We start from the raw sequence: 21,967 nt of genomic DNA on the forward strand, positions 1-21,967 counted from the left end.
GGAGGCCAGCAGCGAAGAGATGCGGTTGACTGTATGCTGAGCAGCACAACGACCATCCGGGAGCAGCGCAACGAGCCCTGTGTGATGACTGGTTGCCTGCAGCGGAACGACTGCGCTGAAGTCTTGGCTGCGAGGTTTGGTGAGTGCGGGACTTTCTTCTTCTGAGTTTTGCCAGGCTTTTGTTAGTGTTAGAAACAGAGCTGGTAATTGGGGTTGTCGTTGCTGCCGGGTTAGTTTGCGGCAAGACAATAGTAGGCAGTAGAGAAAGCAGCATTCAGAGCAGCCATGGATTTGCAGTCGTTGCGCAAACCGAAATTGCTGGAGCTTGCGAGAGAGTTGGGTCTGGATGTCTCAGACAAACTCAGAAAACCAGAACTGCTAAGGGCTATTCTTGAGTTAGAAGCTGAGGATGACGAGCTGTCGGAATGCCTTGAGACCATTGAGGAGAGGGAGGAGCAAAAAGAGAAACAGGAGCACGAACTTAAAGAACAAAAAGAGAAACAGGAGCGCGAACTTAAAGAACAGAAAGAGAAAGATGAGCGCGAACGTAAAGAGCAACAAGAGAAAGAAAGAGAGCGCGACCGTCAACACGCTTTGGAAATGAAGCGTCTCGAGTTAGAGATGGAACGCGCTCGTAATGGAAGTCAGGCACACGGTGCAGGAGAACGAGTATTGTTCAAAATGACTGACCTGATGCGGCCGTTTAAGCTTGGAGAGGACATTGGTTTGTTCCTGGTTAACTTTGAGCGAACGTGCGAGAAGCAGGGGTTCTCTCGGGAAACGTGGCCACAGCGCTTGCTCACTTTGCTACCCCGCGAGGCGGCCGACGTAGTCGCTCGCTTGGAGAGAGAGGAGGCAGAGGATTTCGACAAAGTGAAATCGAGTCTGCTAAAAAAGTACAGGCTGTCAGCGGAGGCGTTCCGTCGGAAGTCTCGGGAAAATGAGAAAGGCAGAAGTGAGTCATATACAGAGTTTGCGTACAGGCTTATGTCAAACATGCAGGAGTGGCTCAAAGAAGAGAAAGCGTTTGGTGACCACGAGAAAGTTCTGCAGTGTTTCGGGCTAGAACAGTTTTATAGTCGGTTACCTGAGAACGTGCGGTACTGGGTCTTGGATAGGCCAGACGTTAGTACGGTGGCTAGAGCCGCTGAGCTAGCCGAGGAGTTTGTGACGCGTCGGGCTCGCGGAGCTAAGGACGGTCAAAAGGGTGAATTTGGCTCCAAGTTGGAGAGGCCGAAGTTCACACCCATGAGAGCAAAGGGGGATACACGTAGTGCGGATGCGAGTGAAAGCAGTCCGACCGAACGTAAGGAGACGGCGGCAACCGAAGCCGAACGCAGAAAGCGGTTCGAGACGAGGCAAGCGCGCGTTTGTTATACGTGCCAGAAGCCGGGTCACTTTTCGGCGCAGTGTCCAGAAACAAAAACACAAGTCGTGTTTTTGTCTATATGCAGCACTGACGAGAACATGAAGCTTCTCGAGCCTTACATGCGAGACCTCCTCGTGAACGGGAAAGAGTGCCGAGTGCTTCGCGATTCCGCAGCTACAATGGATGTAGTTCACCCCTCTTACGTAGAACCCGATATGTTCACGGGCGAGTGCGCATGGATCAAGCAAGCAGTGGAAGCTCATAGCGTGTGTCTGCCGGTAGCAAAAGTGCTTATTGAAGGACCTTTCGGAGCACTTGAGACGGAGGCCGCAGTGTCATCTATGCTGCCCCCCCAGTACCCGTACTTATTTTCGAACAGGTCCGATCACCTCCTGCGCGAGAAGGGGCTTTTGTTTGGTGAGGCTAGCGTTCAGGCCTTAACCAGATCGAAGGTTCGGGAGCTCGCTGCAAAGGCGGTAGTTGCGGGGCCGACGTTGTTGAACGATGAAAAAGGGTCAGAGGCGCAGCAAGCTGGTATTCAGAGCACGCCCGAACTGAATAAAATTGAGCCTGTAGCGTTAAAGGCAGCAGATACTGGAGAGGAAATTCCCGACACGGGAAAGTTAGAAGAGCTGTCTCCAGATTTGCTCATCGCGCCTACGTCAGACGGACTTAACAGGTTGCTAAAAGTCAGCCGGTCGGCTTTGATAGCCGAGCAAAAGAAGGATGGCAGCCTAGAAAACATACGCTGCATTACCAAGGAAGGTATCGCCAAGAAAAATGCTCGCTTTGTGGAAAGAGGTGGGGTCCTGTACCGGAAGTATCTGGACCGCAGAGGAGTGGAGTTCGATCAGCTGATCGTGCCTCAATGCTATCGTCAGGATCTGTTGCGCTTGTCGCATGGGGGTTCGTGGTCCGGACACCTAGGAGTTAAGAAAACTAAGGACCGTCTCTTGCAGGAGTACTATTGGCCAGGGTGTTTTCGGGACGCAGACCACTTTGTGAAGACATGCGACACCTGTCAGCGGGTGGGCAAGCCAGGGGACAAATCGAGGGCGCCGTTGAAGTTGGTACCTATCATTACGGAGCCTTTTAGACGGCTCGTTATTGATACAGTGGGACCTCTGCCGGTAACAGCCACGGGGTACCGACACATTTTGACTGTGATCTGCCCAGCGACAAAGTTCCCTGAAGCAGTGCCGCTTAAAGAACTCAGCTCAGTTGAGATAGTCAATGCACTACTGTCCATATTTGCGCGAGTTGGTTTTCCTGCAGAAATCCAGTCAGATCAGGGTACAGTGTTTACTAGCGCTTTGACGACAGCCTTTCTCGAAAGGTGCGGGGTAAGGCTGTTACACAGCTCAGTGCACCACCCCCAGTCGAATTCCGTTGAGAAGCTCCACTCCGTCATGAAGCGCGTGTTGAGAGCATTGTGTTTTGAACATCAAACTGACTGGGAGCTGTGTCTGCCTGGAGTGATGTTTGCTTTAAGAACCGCGCCGCATGCGGCTACGGGGTTCTCGCCAGCTGAGCTGGTGTACGGTCGCTCGCTGCGATCTCCGCTTCGCATGCTTCGAGAATCATGGGAAGGCAGGGGCGACGACCCAGTCGTGGTAGAGTACGTGCTTAAGCTCCTCGAACGCTTAAGAAGGGCACAGGAGTTGTCAGGTGAAGCAATGGCAGAGGCCCAGCAGAGGGCCAAGGTTTATTATGATCGGACAGCCAGGGCCCGTCGTTTTGAGGTGGGCGATGAGGTCATGATATTGCGCACATCGCTAAAGAACAAACTCGACGTGCAGTGGGAGGGCCCAGCACGGATTGTTCAAAAACTGTCGGACGTTAACTACGTGGTGAGTCTGCCAGGAAAGCGGAAAGCACAGCAAGTTTACCACTGTAATCTGCTCAAACCCTATAAGCAACGGGAAGCAGTGGTGTGCATGATGGTAAACGTGCCCGAAGAGCTTCCGGTCGAGCTTCCGGGACTAGGCTCAGTGACGAACAGGAAAGACACCGATCAAGTCATTAGTGACTTAATAAGGAAAGCATCACTGTCGCCTGAGCAGAAAACAGAACTACACCAGCTCTTACAAGAGTTTCAAGGTCTGTTCTCTGAGAGGCCTGGTAGGACTTCTGTCCTTACTCATGACATAGAACTTACCTCCCCAGAGCCAGTACGATCCAAGGCGTACCGGGTGTCACCCCGCCAGAACGATATTATGGAGGCTGAGGTAAAGAAAATGCTACAGCTCGGTGTTATTGAAGCGGGTGAGAGTGATTATACCTCCCCTTTGATTTTGGTTGAGGTACCGGGCAAGGAACCTCGTCCTTGCGTCGACTACCGCAGGCTTAATTCCATCACTAAGGATCAAATTTATCCGATCCCTAACATCGAGGAGCGCCTTGAGAGAGTGAGTAGCGCTCAGTTTATTTCCACCCTAGATCTTGTCAGGGGTTATTGGCAGGTTCCACTTACAGAAGAGGCTAGTAGGTATGCGGCGTTCATTTCACCCATGGGGACATTCCGTCCTAAAGTTTTGAGTTTTTGTTTGAAGCACGCGCCATACTGCTTTTCAAGCCTCATGGATAAAGTGTTGCGGGGACAGCAAGAATTCGCTTTACCGTATCTAGACGACGTAGCGATATTCTCCGCATCCTGGCCGGAACATATGGCGCACTTGCGGGCAGTGCTAACCCGCCTGCGCGATGCGGGCTTGACAGTCAAGGCTCCCAAGTGCCAGTTAGCACAGGCCGAGGTTGTCTACCTCGGACACGTGATTGGTCGGGGTCGTCGCCGCCCCTCTGAAATAAAAGTGGCCGCTGTGCGAGACTTCCCGCAACCGCGCACGAAGACCGATATTCGGTCGTTCTTAGGTGTCGCCGGCTACTATCAGAGGTACATCCCCAGGTACTCTGATATCGCGGCTCCCTTGACGGATGCTCTAAGAAAGACAGAGCCGCAAACAGTCGTCTGGGATGAGACGAAGGAAAGAGCTTTTAGCGCCCTAAAGAGCGCCCTAACAAGCCAGCCTGTGCTACGATCGCCCGACTACACAAAAGGGTTCGTTGTTCAGTGTGATGCTAGTGAGCGAGGCATGGGCGTTGTACTGTGCCAACGGGAAAATGGAGAAGTAGAACACCCCGTCCTGTATGCTAGTCGTAAGCTGACGAGTCGTGAGCAGGCGTATAGCGCCACCGAGAAAGAGTGTGCGTGTATCGTGTGGGCCGTTCAGAAATTGTCATGTTACCTAGCTGGCTCGAGGTTTATCATTGAAACGGATCACTGCCCTCTCCAATGGCTGCAGACCATCTCTCCCAAAAATGGCCGCCTCCTGCGCTGGAGCCTCGCTTTGCAACAATATTCCTCTGAGGTGCGTTACAAAAAGGGGAGTCTCAACGGTAACGCCGATGGCTTAAGTCGAAGCCCCTAACGTGGGAATCAGCCTCAAAATTGCTTGTTACTGATGTTTTTCTTCCTGAGGCAGGATTTTTAACCTATTGCTTTTGTGTAGTGTTTCAAAGTGATGATGTGCTTTTTAGTGCAATTTTTCCGATTTGTGGACGCGTTCTGAGTGCTGCTAAACTACTGTAAGGAACTAGGCAGCAGTATAAAAGGGGGAAGAGCCTGGCAGGGCTTAGTGAGGGTTGTGCCGTGCTTGCTGACTGAGCGGTTGACTTTTGGCGTGGTTCTAACGCTTGCCGGAAACGAGAACAAAAATGTCAACTCTCCCGAAGTCACTTTGCAGTGTCCTGTGTGCACCTGAACGTGAGAACGAGGCCTTCTCTGTGCGCTGCGCTCAAGAAACGCCCAAGGACGCCCAACTTCGGTTATGAGCATCATCGAGCGACATCCCTCCGGACAGCGGATGCAGTCCCCTGACCTTCGGGATCTCCTTCCCCCGGCGGGGCGGTCTGTTACGTTTCGCCTACAACGCGCGGTAATGCCGGCGCGGATGCAACGGACGCCGGGGCTTTGTTCAAAGCGGCGGACATTTTGGCCCGTCCGACGCCGCCGCGACGCCTACCCGCCAAGCGTGTCCAGGCGTGTTTCAGTGCCACGTGTCTTCGTGTGTGCGTGTGTGTGTGTGTGCCCTCGCTTGTCAAAGCGCGGCAGCCGGGGAGCGGAGTTCCCCGAATGAGGAGCCTGGAGGTCTCTCGGCTCAACTGTTCGCGCCGTCGTGTGGGTGAGGGTTGGCGATGCGTCACTACACTCGGCCCGACAGTTCGCGCCGTCGTGGGCTCCTGCTGCGCCGTCCCGTGACCTTCATCCCGTGACCTTCCCTCCTTCCCTTTTGGACCGCGACGCCGGGAGTATAAGAGCAGCTGCCCCCGGACGCCAGGAGAGAGGCTCCGATTTGTACTGTTGAGTTACGTGCTCTCCCGTCTCTCCACTTCGGTCGACCTGACCGGCCGCTCTTTTGCTATGTTAGAATAAACAAGTTGTTCTGTTACCAGTCTTCTCATGCTTTGCCGGGACCTTCGGATGCTTCCAGTGCCCCAGGCCGCCAGGCCAACGCTACCCTTGGGGCTTGCGACCCATTGGCAATAACGGGCGTCAGCACCGTGACCCCAACAACTCGTGCCAGCGGTACGATTCCAACACTGCCCAGCCCTTAATGCATTCTCATCAAATTAAAGATACCATTGGATAACCCTAGGTAAGGACAGGAAACTCAAATTGAGTTTTAACACGTGATTGCTAAAACGGAGAGAAGTGAATGATGCAGGTTATGCAGATGGGAACACATACTGGTGCCAGTGAGTTCACATGAGCTGTCCACAAGCACACAGACCACAACACACACAGACCACAACACACACACACACACACACGCACGCGCGCACGCACACACACTGAACTATTTGAAGTTTGGTGGACATAGTATGGCAACTATCAGTTGTCTGAAAGAAACGAAGCGGGGAAAATCTAAGCTTGCTAAGCGGTATTGATTACTTGAAATTAGTTTCGAATGAGCCCTATGCTGTACAGCGAGGTCTGCACTAATAAGCTTTCAGGACAAGGCATCGGATCACTTCACTCGTCGACAACCTATCCGAACATGCCGACGCACTACAACTTGCAGGCCATACGCCTCCAGCTTATGTTCTATCGTGCCGCATCCTCCATAGACACGCGATTCGCATTAAACGTACTGTGCCCATATAATTTTTTGAAAGTTTCAGGTTATGTAGTCAAGGCATAGTTTTCGAGTGCCAGAACTGGGCACTCGAAATAAATACGTGACACAGTGTTCGAGGAACCACGCAAGGGCAAACTTACCTCAATTTCCAGAACGTGAGCAGTCTCCGTGGTTTGTTGGCCTCCTATTCGCCTTAATAGGGCTCACCATGACGACGGATGGGCTCGGTAATAAGACAAGCCAGCTCTTATATGTAGCGGCGTTCACTTGCTGGCGCTCGCGGTGCGACATGTTGCCTAAGTGCTTAAAAGATTTCCGACTTCCCGTATTCTCTCGTCTCCGTTATTCCTCATTGGTAAGGAGGTGTTATTTGGTGACACATCTGTTAAGTCCTGTGAGTCGGTCCATGACGCAGGTGGTTATCACGAGACGGTGCTTCAGATATTGACGACTACGCGATGGCGCGTTCCTGTTAACATACTTAAGTTCCGTAATCGTGCTTGAGGGAGGGCAACTTGGGCTATTTGGCGAACGTTCATACTTGACAAAACTGCGCTAAAGAGACGTGGACATAGAGGACGTGTACCTTTCTTCGTCTTCATCGTTCTAGCAATGGTCAAGTATGGGCGTCTATAGCAGCGCGAGGCGGGCCACGGCAGCCATTCGCAAGCAATGTGATGCCAGCACACGGGTAGAAAGCGAAGCGCCTTTCAAGGTCGCGCAATACCGCAGTACTCGACTACAATGCCGGCTATAGATCAGCTCATCATTTGAACAGCGCGTGTTATTCTGCGGCCGTACTCTCGTAGCCTCCTCCGTTCAATTTTGCATGTGCAGTTTCGTCGCTAGCGCTTATCATTTGCACACGTTTAACAAAACTGCAATTTTCGCGGGGATCTTGTGTAAAATACAAACGGATTCCTTGACGAAACAGAAGCATGTTGATGCACTGAGCGTGATGCCCTTGATCATAGGCTTGCGCGGCGGAGACAACGGTCATCGTGATCTAACGAAACTGTAATCAAATCTCTGAAACGACGGGTCGCGCGCATAGGCGAGTAACTTAGCGCAAGCTTGCCCATTTGCGCGCGCTATCAGCCATACGATCATGTACAAATGCCCCACGCGCACTCTCGCTCCGCGAGGTGAACGGCGACGAAGTTCGCGGCTACACTCGCGTCTCGATTCTGACGGGACCGACGCACCTGCTCACGCCTGACATTGGTATATAGATGTCCATAACTGAGAAAGTATTGCTAGAGCGACGAATACGAAGAGGTGCGCGCGTCCACTATGTCCTCGTTCTTCGGCGCTGTTTAGTCAAGTATGAACGTTCAGCAATTAGCCCAAGTTACCCACCGTCAGGCACGAGGACAGAGCTCAAATATTTAACAGGAACGTGCCAGTGCTTGGCACTTGATACCTTGAACACCGTCTGGTGATAACCACCTACTTCATGGACAAATACACAGAGATGCGCACTGCCAGCCGGCCAGAGGCAATGGGCTGTTGTGTTCTGGTTCTAGGCTTCGTGGTTCGGTCTCGGGCATTCTCACTCAGAGAGTCGCTTGCCGTCGTCATCGGAGTGCCTAAAACATAACAGGTAACGCGCGCACGCACGCACACACGCGCACACGCACACACACACACACACACACACACACACACACACACACACACACACACACACACACACACACACACACACTTCGGTGCGTTCCGCTGCTTTTACGTTCAGAAAGGGTCTTCGTTAAGCGTAGAACCAGTGCGCAAGCTCCAACAGCGGGAGAGATCATCTTTTATTTATACTAAACCGTTCTTGCACATAAAACACAGGGCACCTCAAAAGCCGATAAAAGGCGCCACTATGTGTGACTTGATAAAACACGAAAGTCTTCACAGTTTGTTGTTTTAAAACACGTAAAATGATTGTAAAATAATGCAAGTCAGATAACATTTGTGCTGTTGGTGTTGTGTTATGGTCCCAGCTGCTAATCCTCTTCATCGCTGCTAATGACGACTGCTCTCCTGGCCTTGGCTGGCTTGCTAACAGCAGGCCGGACTGAAAAGGAAAAGACGGGAAGAAAAAAAAAAGACCCTTAACCGCAGCCTAACCACGACACCCGCTTAACACGGGAACGCCACAGCACAGGGTACACGTAGGCTGCTACTGCAAACAATTATCATCATGCCCTCACTATAAGCGTAAACGCGATATGCGCTCCCCGAATGCGCACGATTAGCAGTCAGCAAGGGCGGGGAGCGCGAGAAGTGGTTCTAACTGAAAGGTGAAAGACCATGATCACCGTCCGCGCTAATGATCGCGTGGGCAGCAGGAAGAGAACGCCGGAAGAAAGTATGATAAAAAGAATCTGGTGAAAGTTACAGAAAATAAAAAAAGAACGCGACAGTAGCAGGGGAAACGCCGAGGCGAGTAAAGACAGCACTAAGAGTATCGAGAATACGCAACGGTGTTTCTTGCATCGGCTAAAACCGTCCTTCCGTTTCCATTACCGACGAATGGGGCATAAGTGTTAAGAGTCTTCGCTCGACAGCTTTGCACAACGTTCGCTCTAAACTATTTTCCACCCTTTCTGTTTCAGTCAATTCAACGCTCGTGTTCAACAAAACTTTCCGCGGTAAACATCGCCCGAAAGACAAATCGGGCTAACCGAACACTGGCGTCAACCGATCGTCGCACCACCCACCGCCGCGGCGCGAAACGAGTGGAATGCCAAGGGGTACTCAAAGCACGCTGCGCACAATCACTCTCGTATACGATCCGCCAGTCATGATGGGCCGCCATCAATACACGCCGCGAAGCGAATGGCGACTGGAGTTGGGAAGTTCCGGAAACCGAGGGGAAAAAAAAAAAACAAAAAGAAAAAACGCCTACGCCCTCGAGCGGCGTAAACGAGGAAAACAGCGTTCTCTCTCGTTCGATACTGGTTTCGCGCGCCAACAGACATCCAATTCGCCGTTTCGCGGTGCTGCTGCTCTCGAATGCACGAATGGGCTTGTCGGCCAAGCACCCGCTGTAGTACATTCCACGAATGATTTCTGTTAAGGGAGATCGATGCGAGCCAAAGCAGTGTCGCTTTTCGTCGCATCGATGCCACTCTAAACAGTCAGCAATTACGCTATGCAACGCGGTCGCCTCATTCTTTCGCACGCACCGGCCACCGTCCGAATAAACTTCTTGGCTATAAAGAAACAATCGTTTCACTCTGCAGGCTTGGCAGTGTGGTCAGTGCCAGCGCGCATTTTGAGAAGAATACACTAAAGAAATCTGCATTACGTGAGCGTAGATTCAATGGGCTGGAAGTTCAAGCGTTAAAGCCGAAGCTATGCTTGATGACATCGTCCTCTCGAAGACCACCCTCAATTAAATATTGTTTCAACAGAGCTTAAGAAATTAGGCAGATATACTGGCTTTAGTGCGCAACGTCAAACAAACGCGGCACAGGAACCTGTTAACTATAAAGGAAAACTTAAAACGAAGAAAGCACGAAAAAAAGAGAAAATGAATACACACAAATAAATCTGCGTCTACTATTGAATGGAGAAGAGCTGCAATAGCACGGTAGCTTTTTGTACACGATGAGGTTGTGCTAAGCAGACGAAGTGACAAAAGAGACTGGCACAGCTAACCAAGCCACAAATCGATCAAAATCGATATAAGCTCAGAGCAATAATGACACGGTCCAGTAGACGCTGTAGCCAGTAACCCAAACACAAATCATGATAGTGAACTCGGAAGAAATTCCCACTATATCTTCATATTTTTGCACCAAACACAAAAGGTCATTAACCACAGCTGGTGCTACTAGCTGCCTAATAAAACGGCTCCGGATTGTGGGCGATATAAACCAAATAACATGGTAAGACTGCCAAATCTGCAGACTTAACATTTCAATCGGCTATAGCTCAACGAAATGGTAAACAAAGGCGTGATAACTGTGAACTGCATGGGCGTCTGGGTATGAAATCCCGTTATAACCGACAATCCTTATAAGCATATACACTTACACGCTGATACCGGTGAGAGGGATTCTGTATTTACTTCGTTGTATCGAGGTTGGAATGCATTATATATTTCAAAGACAAAAACGTGAAGTGCGGAGCTCGGAACGCTACATAAAACGAACATGCTAATAAAGAAATAAGGCTCACTGGGGGCGTCTTCTAGGACTTCTGCATCGCTTCCGCCACTGTCGCCCTCAACGACAGCCGATAATCTCTTTCTCCTTTCAGGCACCGTCTCTGGCGAGTCGCTGATGCTGCCAGCTCGAGTTGGACCCGCGGAGCTCTTCCTTCTCCCCACGTCACTCAGCTCCACGTCACTATCACCGTCCAGATCGATGACGGATCCGGAAGCGCCGTTAAAACTGGCATCACCGTTCGCAACAGTGACGCTCCTGTCAGGGACGTTGGCTCCAGACAAGTTGAGCACGTCGTCCTCGTCGCTGTCGTCGAGTACGACCAGGCGACCGCCCTTGCCGGCCTTGCGCGCTGCTGCACCGGTTCTGCTAGCGGCAGATGTCGCCGCCGCCGCCGCCACCGCCGGGATTTCGTCGTCGGCGATCACAACGGGGCCGACGTCTTCGTCGTCGACGCCCACCATTTCGGCACGCTTGGTCGATTCTCGTTCTTCGTCGCTGTCAACGACCAGCGTCGCTCGCTTCCGCTTCTTGGTCGGTTCGGACGCCGAAAGTGGAGGAGGTGTTCTTCCTCGCTCGACATTGCTAAGAGTCGTGCTAGCGGCGGGCACGCTCGCTGGAAGCTCGCCGCCGCTCATGCCACTGTCAGAACGGTGTTCCAGAGTTTCGACTGTATTACCGATCTCCTCTTCACTCTCCCTGGTGTCCCGACCGCGAGGCCTTTTCCGCTTCCGCTGGTCCCTGCGGGCGAAACCAACCTCGTCGGAGTCTGTGTCGGACAACCTGCGAGTAAACAGTGAACGGAACATGGTTCATTCTAGAACCGTTAAGGTAACTACGTTAGGCAGAATAGGAAACAGGGTAATTCGGTACTGATTCTCGTTTGAAGGGTGGCGCGAAAACCTACATAGGACGAAAGACGGAAACACACAATGACCGGACGGAGCGCTGTCCAGTCTGGAGAGCGCTTTTTCCGATCACTCTGCGTTTTTCTTTCATCCGGCATAGAATTTCGCGCTACCCTTGAAGCACGATAAAGGAAAACTACACACGATCATTTATGCAAGGCCCCACTAGAAACGTTTCACTCGAAGCCAAGTGTTGGCATGAAGTTCACTCTCCTGCTTACTCACCATCAACATATCGTGGCATCATCAGCATCGTGACCAACACCTACGTTCATATAGCGAGGAGCACGGACCTATACAGTCATTCGCATATATAATCTTTCCGAGATACTCTGCGGCGTCGACAACGCGTACACGCGGAGTGCTTGATTGAAGATTTTGTTTCCGAATAAGTTGGCATAAGTAATTCAGACGCAGTAACCCTGGACTCCCAACTCGAGGGTTCTTCGAATATGCCAAGAAGACAAACAATATTTATAGCTGTATCAACTTGCGCAGGTAGAGGAAGCCTATAGTACCAATCCGTGGTAGCTGTCAGTGCAGAAGCGCAGAAGCACAGAAAAAAAAATAAGAATAAAGAAAAGGAAAACGGAAAACGCAGACAGCATTCTGCGTACGTGCGTGTTTTTTTTTTTTTTTTTCGTTCCCGTGATTTTGCGTAATTCTGGGCTAATAGCTACTGTGTATTCGCAATTTCACTTTGCACAGAGAAGTACCTTATTAAGCTATAGTTTATTTTATCGTGCTTCCATTATGCAATCGAGCAATGACGAATCGCGTAGAACGAAAAATGGAACTCCCAAACCTCAATGTCAGTAGGTAGGATCGTGCTCCTGATACTATTATGAGGCAAAACGTGAACAATTTGCGAAAAAAAAAAAAAAAAAAACCTTATATGACGAGAACGTGTGTGCTGCAAACGACACGGCCAACTGTCGCAGCATCTGGAGTTGAGATTTCGCCGGGCCTGACCGAAGACGTACCATACTTTGAAGACCCCAGATGCCAGAAGAGGAATAAACTATCGTACGCGATATACCTAAAGTGAGCACATTAAACGTGCAAAGCTTCTACATCGGCGAGCGCAGAGGGAAGCGTGGTTTCGCACCGAGTTTCATTCCAAACGTTGCACACGATGATGATACGACCTCTGCCTTGATGTGCACCGAAGCATAAAAACGGTGCGACAGGCACGACGCGAGAAGAGCGCGCAGTTCTTGCTGCAAAGAACACTTTACTGTAAAAAAAAAAAAAAAAAAGAAATACACCGAAAACGCCCGGTACTAGGAAAACTGAGCGCATCAGACAAGAAACAATGACTACGAAGCAGGAAATGAAAGAGACAGGGAGAGGAGGAGGGAGGGAGAGAGGGAGGGGAACGTAGACGACCTTTCAATTGGCCAAGGCGGACAAGCGCAAGCTGTTCCCACCAGAGCGATTCGGTCACGCCACGGATCACACTGTGCTTGCCTGGCTTGCTCTGCGGAAATTTCGGGCAATCGATTGTAAAATCTCGAAGCAAGTAACCGCCGAGCCTGTTTTTCGGATCGCAATATAAGCCGTGATCCCGACATGGCAGGTGCCAATCGATAAGCCGATGGAGCGCGACGCTGGCGGCATTTGACAAAAAAGAAAAAAAAGAACCAAAAATAGAGCTGAAGATTGAGAAAGAAAGCCAACTATGAGAATGCCGATAAAGCGAAGTAACGCTTCGTCTACGTGTGGTAGTGCGGCTGTGCGCCTATACGTGTAGGTTATTTGATCTCACAGGCGAAACGAGCTGGTTACTTTGCGTAGCCCAAACACTGCAGCCCATGCGGGGTGTGGAGGAGCAAAGATAACGGGCGATTGCAGGTGCTGCTTCGACGGCTGTTAGTTTCAGTGTTTTGAGTGCTACTTTAAAAAACGAAACAAAAATCCACAGAGTCAAGCAAGGCTGTATTTGCCGCGAGAACAGCCGCCAGGGATTCGAGCGAAGACGCCAAGCAAAGGTGCTACTCGTTAAACATGCAACCAGGACTTCGAGAGCGAGCGCATTATGCTTACATGTTAAACGACCACACGAAAACGATACCTTTGGGTTGTTAGTGCACCAAGCAACACTGTGTATCGGGTATGTGCACTTCTACTAGAGAGGTTTAACAAAGTTAGGTTAGGTTAGGAGGGGATCCAGGGTCAGCAATAAACATAGCTTGAAGTACTAGACTCGCAGCAAATTGACGTCAGAAAGTAGAAGTGCCCCAGCTACAACGCACTGATCTTCAGAAATTATTACAGATTGCACCTGAACGAATGCCTCAGATGCGCATATTTGTTTCTTATAGACAGGTACTGGGAAAAACTTGCGCGTAAGGCCTTCGAAAAAACAACGTATAATAAGTGCGCGCTGACGTTTTACGGACTTCGGAACTGGAGCGCGCAGTACCTGTAAGCTTTACGGGCAGTGCAAGGTCAGGCGTGCCAGCAAGAGTTACCCAACCCGACACGTCTAGCGATCCTTGCAAAATAAACCAAGTTGGGATGGTAAATTGTGCCAAATACCCCTAACGCACTATGTTAAAGACGCACACTGCGAACGCAAGAATTAGTGTAAATTGACACTAAAGAAAAATTATAATTTAGTCTGTATTAGTCAATTACCCGTCTGGAATACGAAAGAAGCCGCTCTTAGCACGACGGGACGCTTGGTGAGCTAGGGAAAGCGCAAAAACGATACAGGTATGGCACCCGACGCCGACTTCCAGTTCCTGCACGTGACGTCATGGCGCACCGTGACGTCACTGATTATGATAGCGTCTGCATGGACCTAGTTAATTTCTTTTCCGATGACGATGGACTGCACTGTATTCTAAAAGAGCTAAGTTAAGATTAAACCTAACCAGTTTCAATAACCTTTACTGAGCTACGATGGCCCAATACGAAAAAAAAAAAAATCTGCTTTAACATCCGCGACGTCACATTGACGTACCGGAGCTGGGGTACTGACGAGAAATTGAAAAATCGAACTCGACCGTCATTTTCTCTTCACATAATCAAGATGCTGCCGCGAAATTTAAGAACATACAGTGTTAAAAGAATACTTTATCAGCCTATACTGATTTAGTGTATTTCTCGAGTGTCCTGTTGCGGTTTTTGAGGGCGACAGAATTGGACAGGCGGCTGTAGCCTGAACAGATGTTGACAGTGCTTCAAGTGTCACTGTGCTGTGCGATGACAGTATTCAGTGACAGTGACCGATTGTGAGTGTGTGTCTATTCTCCTTCCTTTCCTTATCCCTACTTTGTTACCACTTTACCTCCCCCTCCCCTCTCTCCCCAGCGTAGGGTAGCCAACCGGATCTTTTTCTCTGGTTAACCTCCCTGCCTTTCCCCTTTCCTCTCTCTCTCTCTCTCTCTCTCTCTCTCGAGTGTCCCTTTTAAGATTTTATCGGGTACAGAAAGATAACAGTGCAACCCTCAGAAAGGACGCGTTAGGATGTATAAAGGACGAATAGATGAAAGCAACATCTCACCTTGAGTATACTGAAATGTCCAGCTGCCAAGCTTTTCAAAACAAGCAATGCCCACGCTAGTTAATTTCCTTGCAAGGTGTCAAAACGCACCACCCACTAAACAAATTCGTATAGTCTGTGCGCAGTGAAAAGGCGCCTTGCAGAAAGATGAAAAACGAAAAAAGAAATAAAGCAGAGAGCAAAAGAATGACCGAGCGTGGCCTCGAACCATATAATATAAGCCAATGAAAGGAAACGCGCGGGACGGCTGCGCCACGTGGCACAGCAGTTGCGCACGGCGTAAAAAAGAAATCTCGCGATAATCCATCACCAGGCCTCGAAGACATCGCTCTGCGCCTATGGTGAGGCGACATTCGTTACTCTGGAAGAAGAAAGTGCCAGGAAATAAACGGAGGCAAAGCGCTGGAGAAACATGCCTAAGCGAGGCGAGAGGATCCCCCGACTCGCAAGCGCAGCAAGCCACGACGCTACGTGGCTCGTGTCTACAACAACAACGGGTGGTCGACAGTTTATGGGACATTGGTGGCCGAAAGTTTACGTAACAGTGGTGGGCGAAAGTTTACGGAAAACTGGTGGTCGAAAGTTTGCGGAACAGTGGAGGCTGAAATTTTACGGAACAGTGGTCGCCGATAGTTTACGGAACACTGGCGGTCGAAAGCTTATGGAACACTGGTAGCCGAAAGTTTGTGGAAGAGTGGTGGCTGAAAGTTTGCCGAAGAGTGGTGGCTGAAAGTTTGCGGAACAGTGATCACCGACAGTTTACGGAACACTGGTGGCCGAAAGTTTACGGAGCAGTGGTGGAATTCAAGACGATGCTTTCCTTGGCGAGTTACTGCCACTTTTTCGTAATGGGAATGTCTTTTTCTAACCTCTTTCGCGGGCCGGTCCCCAAGATGGTGCAGTCTAAGGTGACAATGCTGATGATGATGCTGAACCATTATTTTGAAAGCCGCGCTGACGATGACTATGATGATAATGATGATGACAATTATGATGTCAACTGATGAGAAAAGGTTGGAACGTTATTCAACCTCTAGTCGACGTCGATCAAACGTCGCTCCAGCGCGGCTCTCGGAAAAGTTCTATGGTTCATATACTTCATTCTTACCTCCAAATTGCCCAGGAATAGTTTTTAAATAGAGGTTCAATTGCCTTCAAAATTTTTAAAAGTTCTCACTTTGCATTTGGGTCATCCCAATCGTTCAGCGACATTAAATGCTTTCGCTATATGTGACCAAGTTGCTCAAATCAAGATAATTTATATCTTTAAAAGCGCGCGATGTACCTACCACTTCTACGCTGCGTGTTTAGGCAAGATGCTCGCGCTTTTTGTAGCAATTATTTACGCTCCGCTAGTTAGTAATCGTAACAGAGCACTCTATGTAGGACGTCCAGCTATGTAATCTTACACAAGCAGTGGAAAAATACGCAACGCGAGAGCAAAATAAGAACGAACACAAGCAGACAATCGCACGGATTTTGAGCGCCGAGGAATGCATAGGGCCGACTGGCGGCAATCACGGTCAGGCTCTACATTTTTTCCGTCGGCCTGTACACTGGCGGCATACTTTCCGATGCAAATTTACGAATCTTGTCCACAAGGTGGGCAGAGGTTATTAAATTGAATTTCTTTTCCTTGAAAATCTACCTACATATATTTAAGTGTATTACTTCTTTGACGATAATAATAAACTTTCCCGTATTGTCTTGACTTGAAATTGTTTGAAGTTTCAAGTGGAGGCAGTTGAGATAAATGAGGCTGCCCGATAAAATCGCTTACCCCTACTAACGGCACTACGATTTAAAACGAGAGCGTTCTTTTTAAAAGCACCGTGCACAAAACTTAGTGGCACGAAGCGAAGGGGGGTAACAACGATATGAGATTTCATCTGTAGACCCTGTAAAATGATTTGGAGCCGTGACGATCAGCACGTCTTCCGAAATCCGGTGGCACGCGCTAACATCGATCTCGGAAGCCGTGCATTGAGCTGCAGGCTCGAAACAATCGCAGCCGCGACAGCGCTAACTGGCTACGCCTTCCCCATGCTATAGTAGACAAGATTACGGCAACTTACTCTTCCTGGCGCGCTCTCTTCTTCTGCAGAAGCGCTTGTAATGCCTTGCGGTGCTTCAACTTGTTCTTAGGAATTCGCGCACTGGTGACAGACGCTTCGCGGTCCTCGTCGACGACGAGCAGCGGGGCACCGTCGGAATCGGAGCCAGTCGAGTCGAGTTCGGGAGCCGCGTCGTTCGAGGCCGAGCCCACGACCAAGAGTGGGGCACCGTAGTCACCCTCCAGCGCTCTCTTCACGACGGTGACCCGGGAGGTGAGCATGGTGGTTGTCATGTCGGCAGGGATGCGCCAATAGGCTTCCTAAAACACGAAGAAGAAAGAAAAATACAAGGACATATATATGCACACCAAAGCAACACATCGTCTGTGAGAAATGTCGTGGTGCGCAGTTTCGGATTAATTTCGACCGCTTCGGCGTCTTTACCGTTCCCCTAGTTCTAAGCACACGAGCGTCTTTCACATCTTGTCGCCATCGCAATGCTGCGGCGGCAGCATTAAAATGCACCTCACTAATGATTTCGTGCGTGTATAGAGGAATTGAGGCGTCTCACATCGTGATTATGGCGTCGGCACTTATCCAACGATGCAAGAATAAAACGATAGTAATAATAACATCATCATCATTAATGTGTCAGCACTTCCTCGAGCATAACAGTTCCACCAAGAAATTAAGAAACGAAAAAGAAAGGAACAGTTGCCACGGGAAAACAACAAGCAACGACAAAACAAAATTCGGCTGCGGGACGAAGGTCCCCCGTACCTGTTCGTCCGCAGGTGGCTGGATTCCCATTGTGCGAAGCAAGCTGCAGAAATCGCTGTTCTCCATCGACGAATGGTGCGCCTCGAGGATGGGAACCAGAGGCACGGAGGATGGATCTGTATCGCACGCACACACAAACACCTCTTCGTGTTAAAACAGGAACTGCCAGAGCACATTAGCCCCCCTACAGGGGCACCGAAATCTTAGCACATGGCTCATTCACGTCCACGACGCAAGGAGCGAAAAAGGTGGCGTTCACCGTGCAATGCACTTTTGTCTGCCCCGCGAGGTAATTAAAGCAGCGCAAAAATTTTTGATCGAGGCTGGTTGCCAAGATAACGCCCTGAGCCACGAACGCCTACGTATGTTTGAAAAGAAAATAAAAGTCCCGGCGGTAATTTAACAACGAGAACTGGCTCACTAGAGAAAAAAAAAAGAAAAACCAAACGGTAATAAAGGAGAGAGGCAACGCGACTGCAACCTTTCCTCGGTATGCTAAATTATATATATATATATATATATATATATATATATATATATATATATATATATATCGAAATGCATTGGTCTTCCATTGATTTTCGTGTTTCAAATCATAAAGCAACGGTTGCTTAAAAGTGTAAATGGAACACCAATGCATGTCGTGGGACAGATTGAAAATTAATATATCGGAGTTGGTGCTGTCCAGAGAATTCGTTCCAAGTGGATGCGCCATGCCAACCAAGTGACTATAATTCGTAGACTGAAATATGTGGTGTAAGGTCATTCACTAAATATTACAGTAATTACGCTAATCATTCAATTGAACACTTTATTTTCTCGCAGAAGTAATGGCCGCCTCATCGAGCAATCTATTGTTCGAAGGTCAGAATTGTGCTATATATCTGCCATAGGCAACCCTTAAAAAATTTGGTGCAGCTAAAAAACACCCTGTGCGTGCGTGCGTGTGCATTAATACACTAAGACACAGCGTTAAAAATAGACAGTTCGCTTCATTAAATGCTATCCATTCTTTTTTGGCATTAATCTTCCAACCATCTCCTACTATACTCAATCGCACATCCGCTTAAATTTCTCCTGCTTTCCTTACAGCTCGAGTTTTCGGGTAGGATGTTTACACCAAGATTTATCGCTCAATGGATACTGCGACATCTCGACAAAAAATAGTGCCCGGTATCCATACCTTTGACGCGTGTACTCGTTTCTCGGGTGACCGCTTTTCACCGGTTAACAGATGTTAAACTTTATCGCTCAGCGCAGGGCACGCTTGAATTTTATCGGAAGTTTCTCGAATGCTATTGATGGTTCTATCCGTTGTCGGCTGTCACCGAACCTTGTGAAATGTGATTGTGTGCGCGACGCGAATTGTGTAGTACTTTCTGGAAGACACACGGGCTCCAGCGATTACTCTGGAACCTTCGACGACTCATCTATAGAAGCCGACGCTGTTGAGCCGGCGATCAGATTTTGGACCAGCGCCGACTGTGTTCGCCGTTATCGTTGTGCTTTGAATGTCACTTGCTTTGAGTGACAGAATTTCGTCCAATAAAGAGTTAATTTCGTCATTCACCGTTTCGCTACCGTGTTCTTGACCGTCGTTACAATGTGACACCATTGCCAAGTGTTATGCGCGAATGGCCTTCCCCTCGGATTTTCCCCATAAATTTCTGCTTTCTGACACCCTGATCAGGCTTCAAGTAGTGGGGTAGTGACATCTGAAATGTCACACGAATTTTCACGACTTCGAGCTCTTTATAACTTCAATCTCCAAATCGGAAACAGGGTGACTTTGTGCGAGAAAGAGGTTCCCAAACTAAACTTAAGGAAAACAAAAAGACGGCAATTAACAAAAAAAAGGGGGGGGGGAGGGGCTCACCTTCCGGGTCCCAGTCCTCCAGCGCGTCTTCCAGAGAGGACAACAGCCACTCCAAGCTCTCCTGGCAGCCTTCAATGGAGCGAACAAGAGGTAAACGCTAGTTAGCGCTGCTCCGAACACAGGAAGGCAATATTTTGACTGGCAATGGGGGAGGACACGCTTACCGGCCTCCGCCAGATTGGAAAGAACGGTCCTGAGTTCTTCCGGTGATGTAGCAACTTCTGTCCGAGGTACGGTGCGAAAAGTAGGCGCGTCTTTAGGAGGCCGGCTCAGTGCGTTCCTCGGTGTACGGCCTCCATTCTTCTTCTGCTGAGCTGGGCGCACAGGTGCTTCGCCGCTCTTGAACAAACCTTTGAAAGATAAAAAAAAAAACCAAAGAAATAGGCGACAAATTACATTTGCAGGGATGGAAGCGGCCAAGGAAGTTCTCTCACTTATTGGATAATTATATTGGATAACGAAAATTCTGGTTTGTCCAGTTATCTCTGATATTTCAACATCCTCGACAAATTTTCACTAACATCTGGTCAAATAGATCAGTTTCGAAAGCTAGCTAATTAGATGTATTCGTGCAACAATGGACAAGAATGAGTGTGACCGCCACGAACAACACCCACCAACACAAAGTGAACGCCATTCGTCTAATGAATGCCCTCAATGATTTTTTCAAATTCTTGGTGACATTCACTTGACACATCAGATTACCATAGAATAAATGTGAAGTTAACGTTAAAGTCAGCGTAAAGCATAAAGTTAGCATAAAGTAAACGTAAAACAGCGACCGATATTATGAATGCCAAACAATGGTTCCTTAAAATTTTCCCACTCCACCTGCGCAAGTCGCGTCCTGGACATCATTGCCGCGAACGCAATTTCTGTCGTTCGCGTATTCCCCGGCCCTTTACAACCGCCATTCGGCCGCTACGGTGAGACTAAAACAGAAACTATACATCCTCGCTTTGCGTTCTGCGGCCGCAAAAGTCTGTATTTGTACGATGTGGTTGTGAAGAATACAGAGTACCCAGAGTGAAAATTTCAGTGATGATTACGGTTGCCACTGGATATCTAAGGTTTCACGAGTTTCACGAAAGCAAGCAGCTCGTTTGTCAGCGTGCCGCACTACCATCCTGGTAACCGGACGTGGTGCAAGCGCGACATGCATTTTCGCGTGCTGTTCGCCATTATTAGACGCAGGTTAACCCATACGGTGTACAAGCGAGCCCTAAAATGAACACTAACTTCATTCGACGAATTCGAAGTTAGTGTTCTTAAACACTGCGTTGTGTACGCGGTTTGTTTCTGCTCGTCTCTCTTTCTCTCTATCTGTCCCTTCCTCTCCCTTTCTCTTTTTATCCACCTTAAGCCTTCCCCCCGTGTGGGGTAGCCAATCGGAACGGCCTCTGGTTAACCTCCCTGCCCTTCTATGCATCATTTCTCTCTTCCTCGAAGTTAGTGCTGGCGCAGCTAGGCGCTTTGCCTCAAGATGGCGCAATTGGCGCAGCACTTCCATCCCTGAATTTATCATCTCCAGCGGCAAGTACATCGTGGGGCCTCATCGCAAACGCGATAATCGTACGAGTAAATGGAAGCGACCGCGCAGCGTTCTCCAAGCATAAAAGCGCTGCGATGTACCAATTACGAAGGCTGGCATACATTACAAAAAAATACCCGGGCAACGATTCAAATGCGGGTGATGGCGGGCGGCGTCATTCGGATTCAAACACCTTTTGACGCTGTCGTGCAGGCAGGCAGGCGGCAAAGGCCGTATACCTGATCCAAGGGCAAATACCGGATCTTAATTGTTAGCGAACTCGTGCCGCTGTGCCTACGTTTTAATGGACGAGCGCAACAAACCAGAAAAAAAAAAGACTTTCTTGTCGAGTTTCGGTTTCGAGTACGGAATTTCTTGCCAAATGCCTTCGACCAACACTGAGCGACAGGCGGCAAACGTCATTTGTTGAATAAGAGCGGGAACAGAGGACGACGAAGTAGTTTGGCGCGCGGCTCACTTGCTTTGAAAAAGCCCGCTCAGACGAGGTTGGCCAATGCAATATATCCGGCAGCGGTGGTATTACGCAGTTAATGTCGAGTAAACACAATGTATACATTTCGTTTTCACATCGACAAAAACTGTTTGTACAAGTTCCACGCGAAGCCACAGGCGGTTTGAG

General features: G+C 49.3%; 1 protein-coding gene across 1 annotated transcript in view; it reads right to left on the bottom strand.

The window, feature by feature from the left end:
- Positions 1-8,289: 8,289 nt before the first annotated feature.
- The window catches only part of timeout (circadian regulator timeout), a 316,230-nt gene continuing 302,552 nt past the window's right edge, over positions 8,290-21,967 (bottom strand). The window contains exons 23-28 of the mRNA XM_050178451.3: positions 19,961-20,146; positions 19,797-19,865; positions 17,921-18,036; positions 17,162-17,460; positions 10,681-11,450; positions 8,290-8,569 (exon numbers count right to left, since the gene is read on the bottom strand). Of these exons, the coding sequence (XP_050034408.1) occupies positions 8,499-8,569; positions 10,681-11,450; positions 17,162-17,460; positions 17,921-18,036; positions 19,797-19,865; positions 19,961-20,146 (1,511 nt within the window). The 3' untranslated portion in view covers positions 8,290-8,498. The remainder of the gene's footprint in view (positions 8,570-10,680; positions 11,451-17,161; positions 17,461-17,920; positions 18,037-19,796; positions 19,866-19,960; positions 20,147-21,967) is intronic.

The sequence above is a fragment of the Dermacentor andersoni genome, chromosome 5 (genome assembly GCF_023375885.2).
Source record: "Dermacentor andersoni chromosome 5, qqDerAnde1_hic_scaffold, whole genome shotgun sequence".
NCBI classification, from domain to species: Eukaryota; Metazoa; Arthropoda; class Arachnida; order Ixodida; family Ixodidae; genus Dermacentor; species Dermacentor andersoni.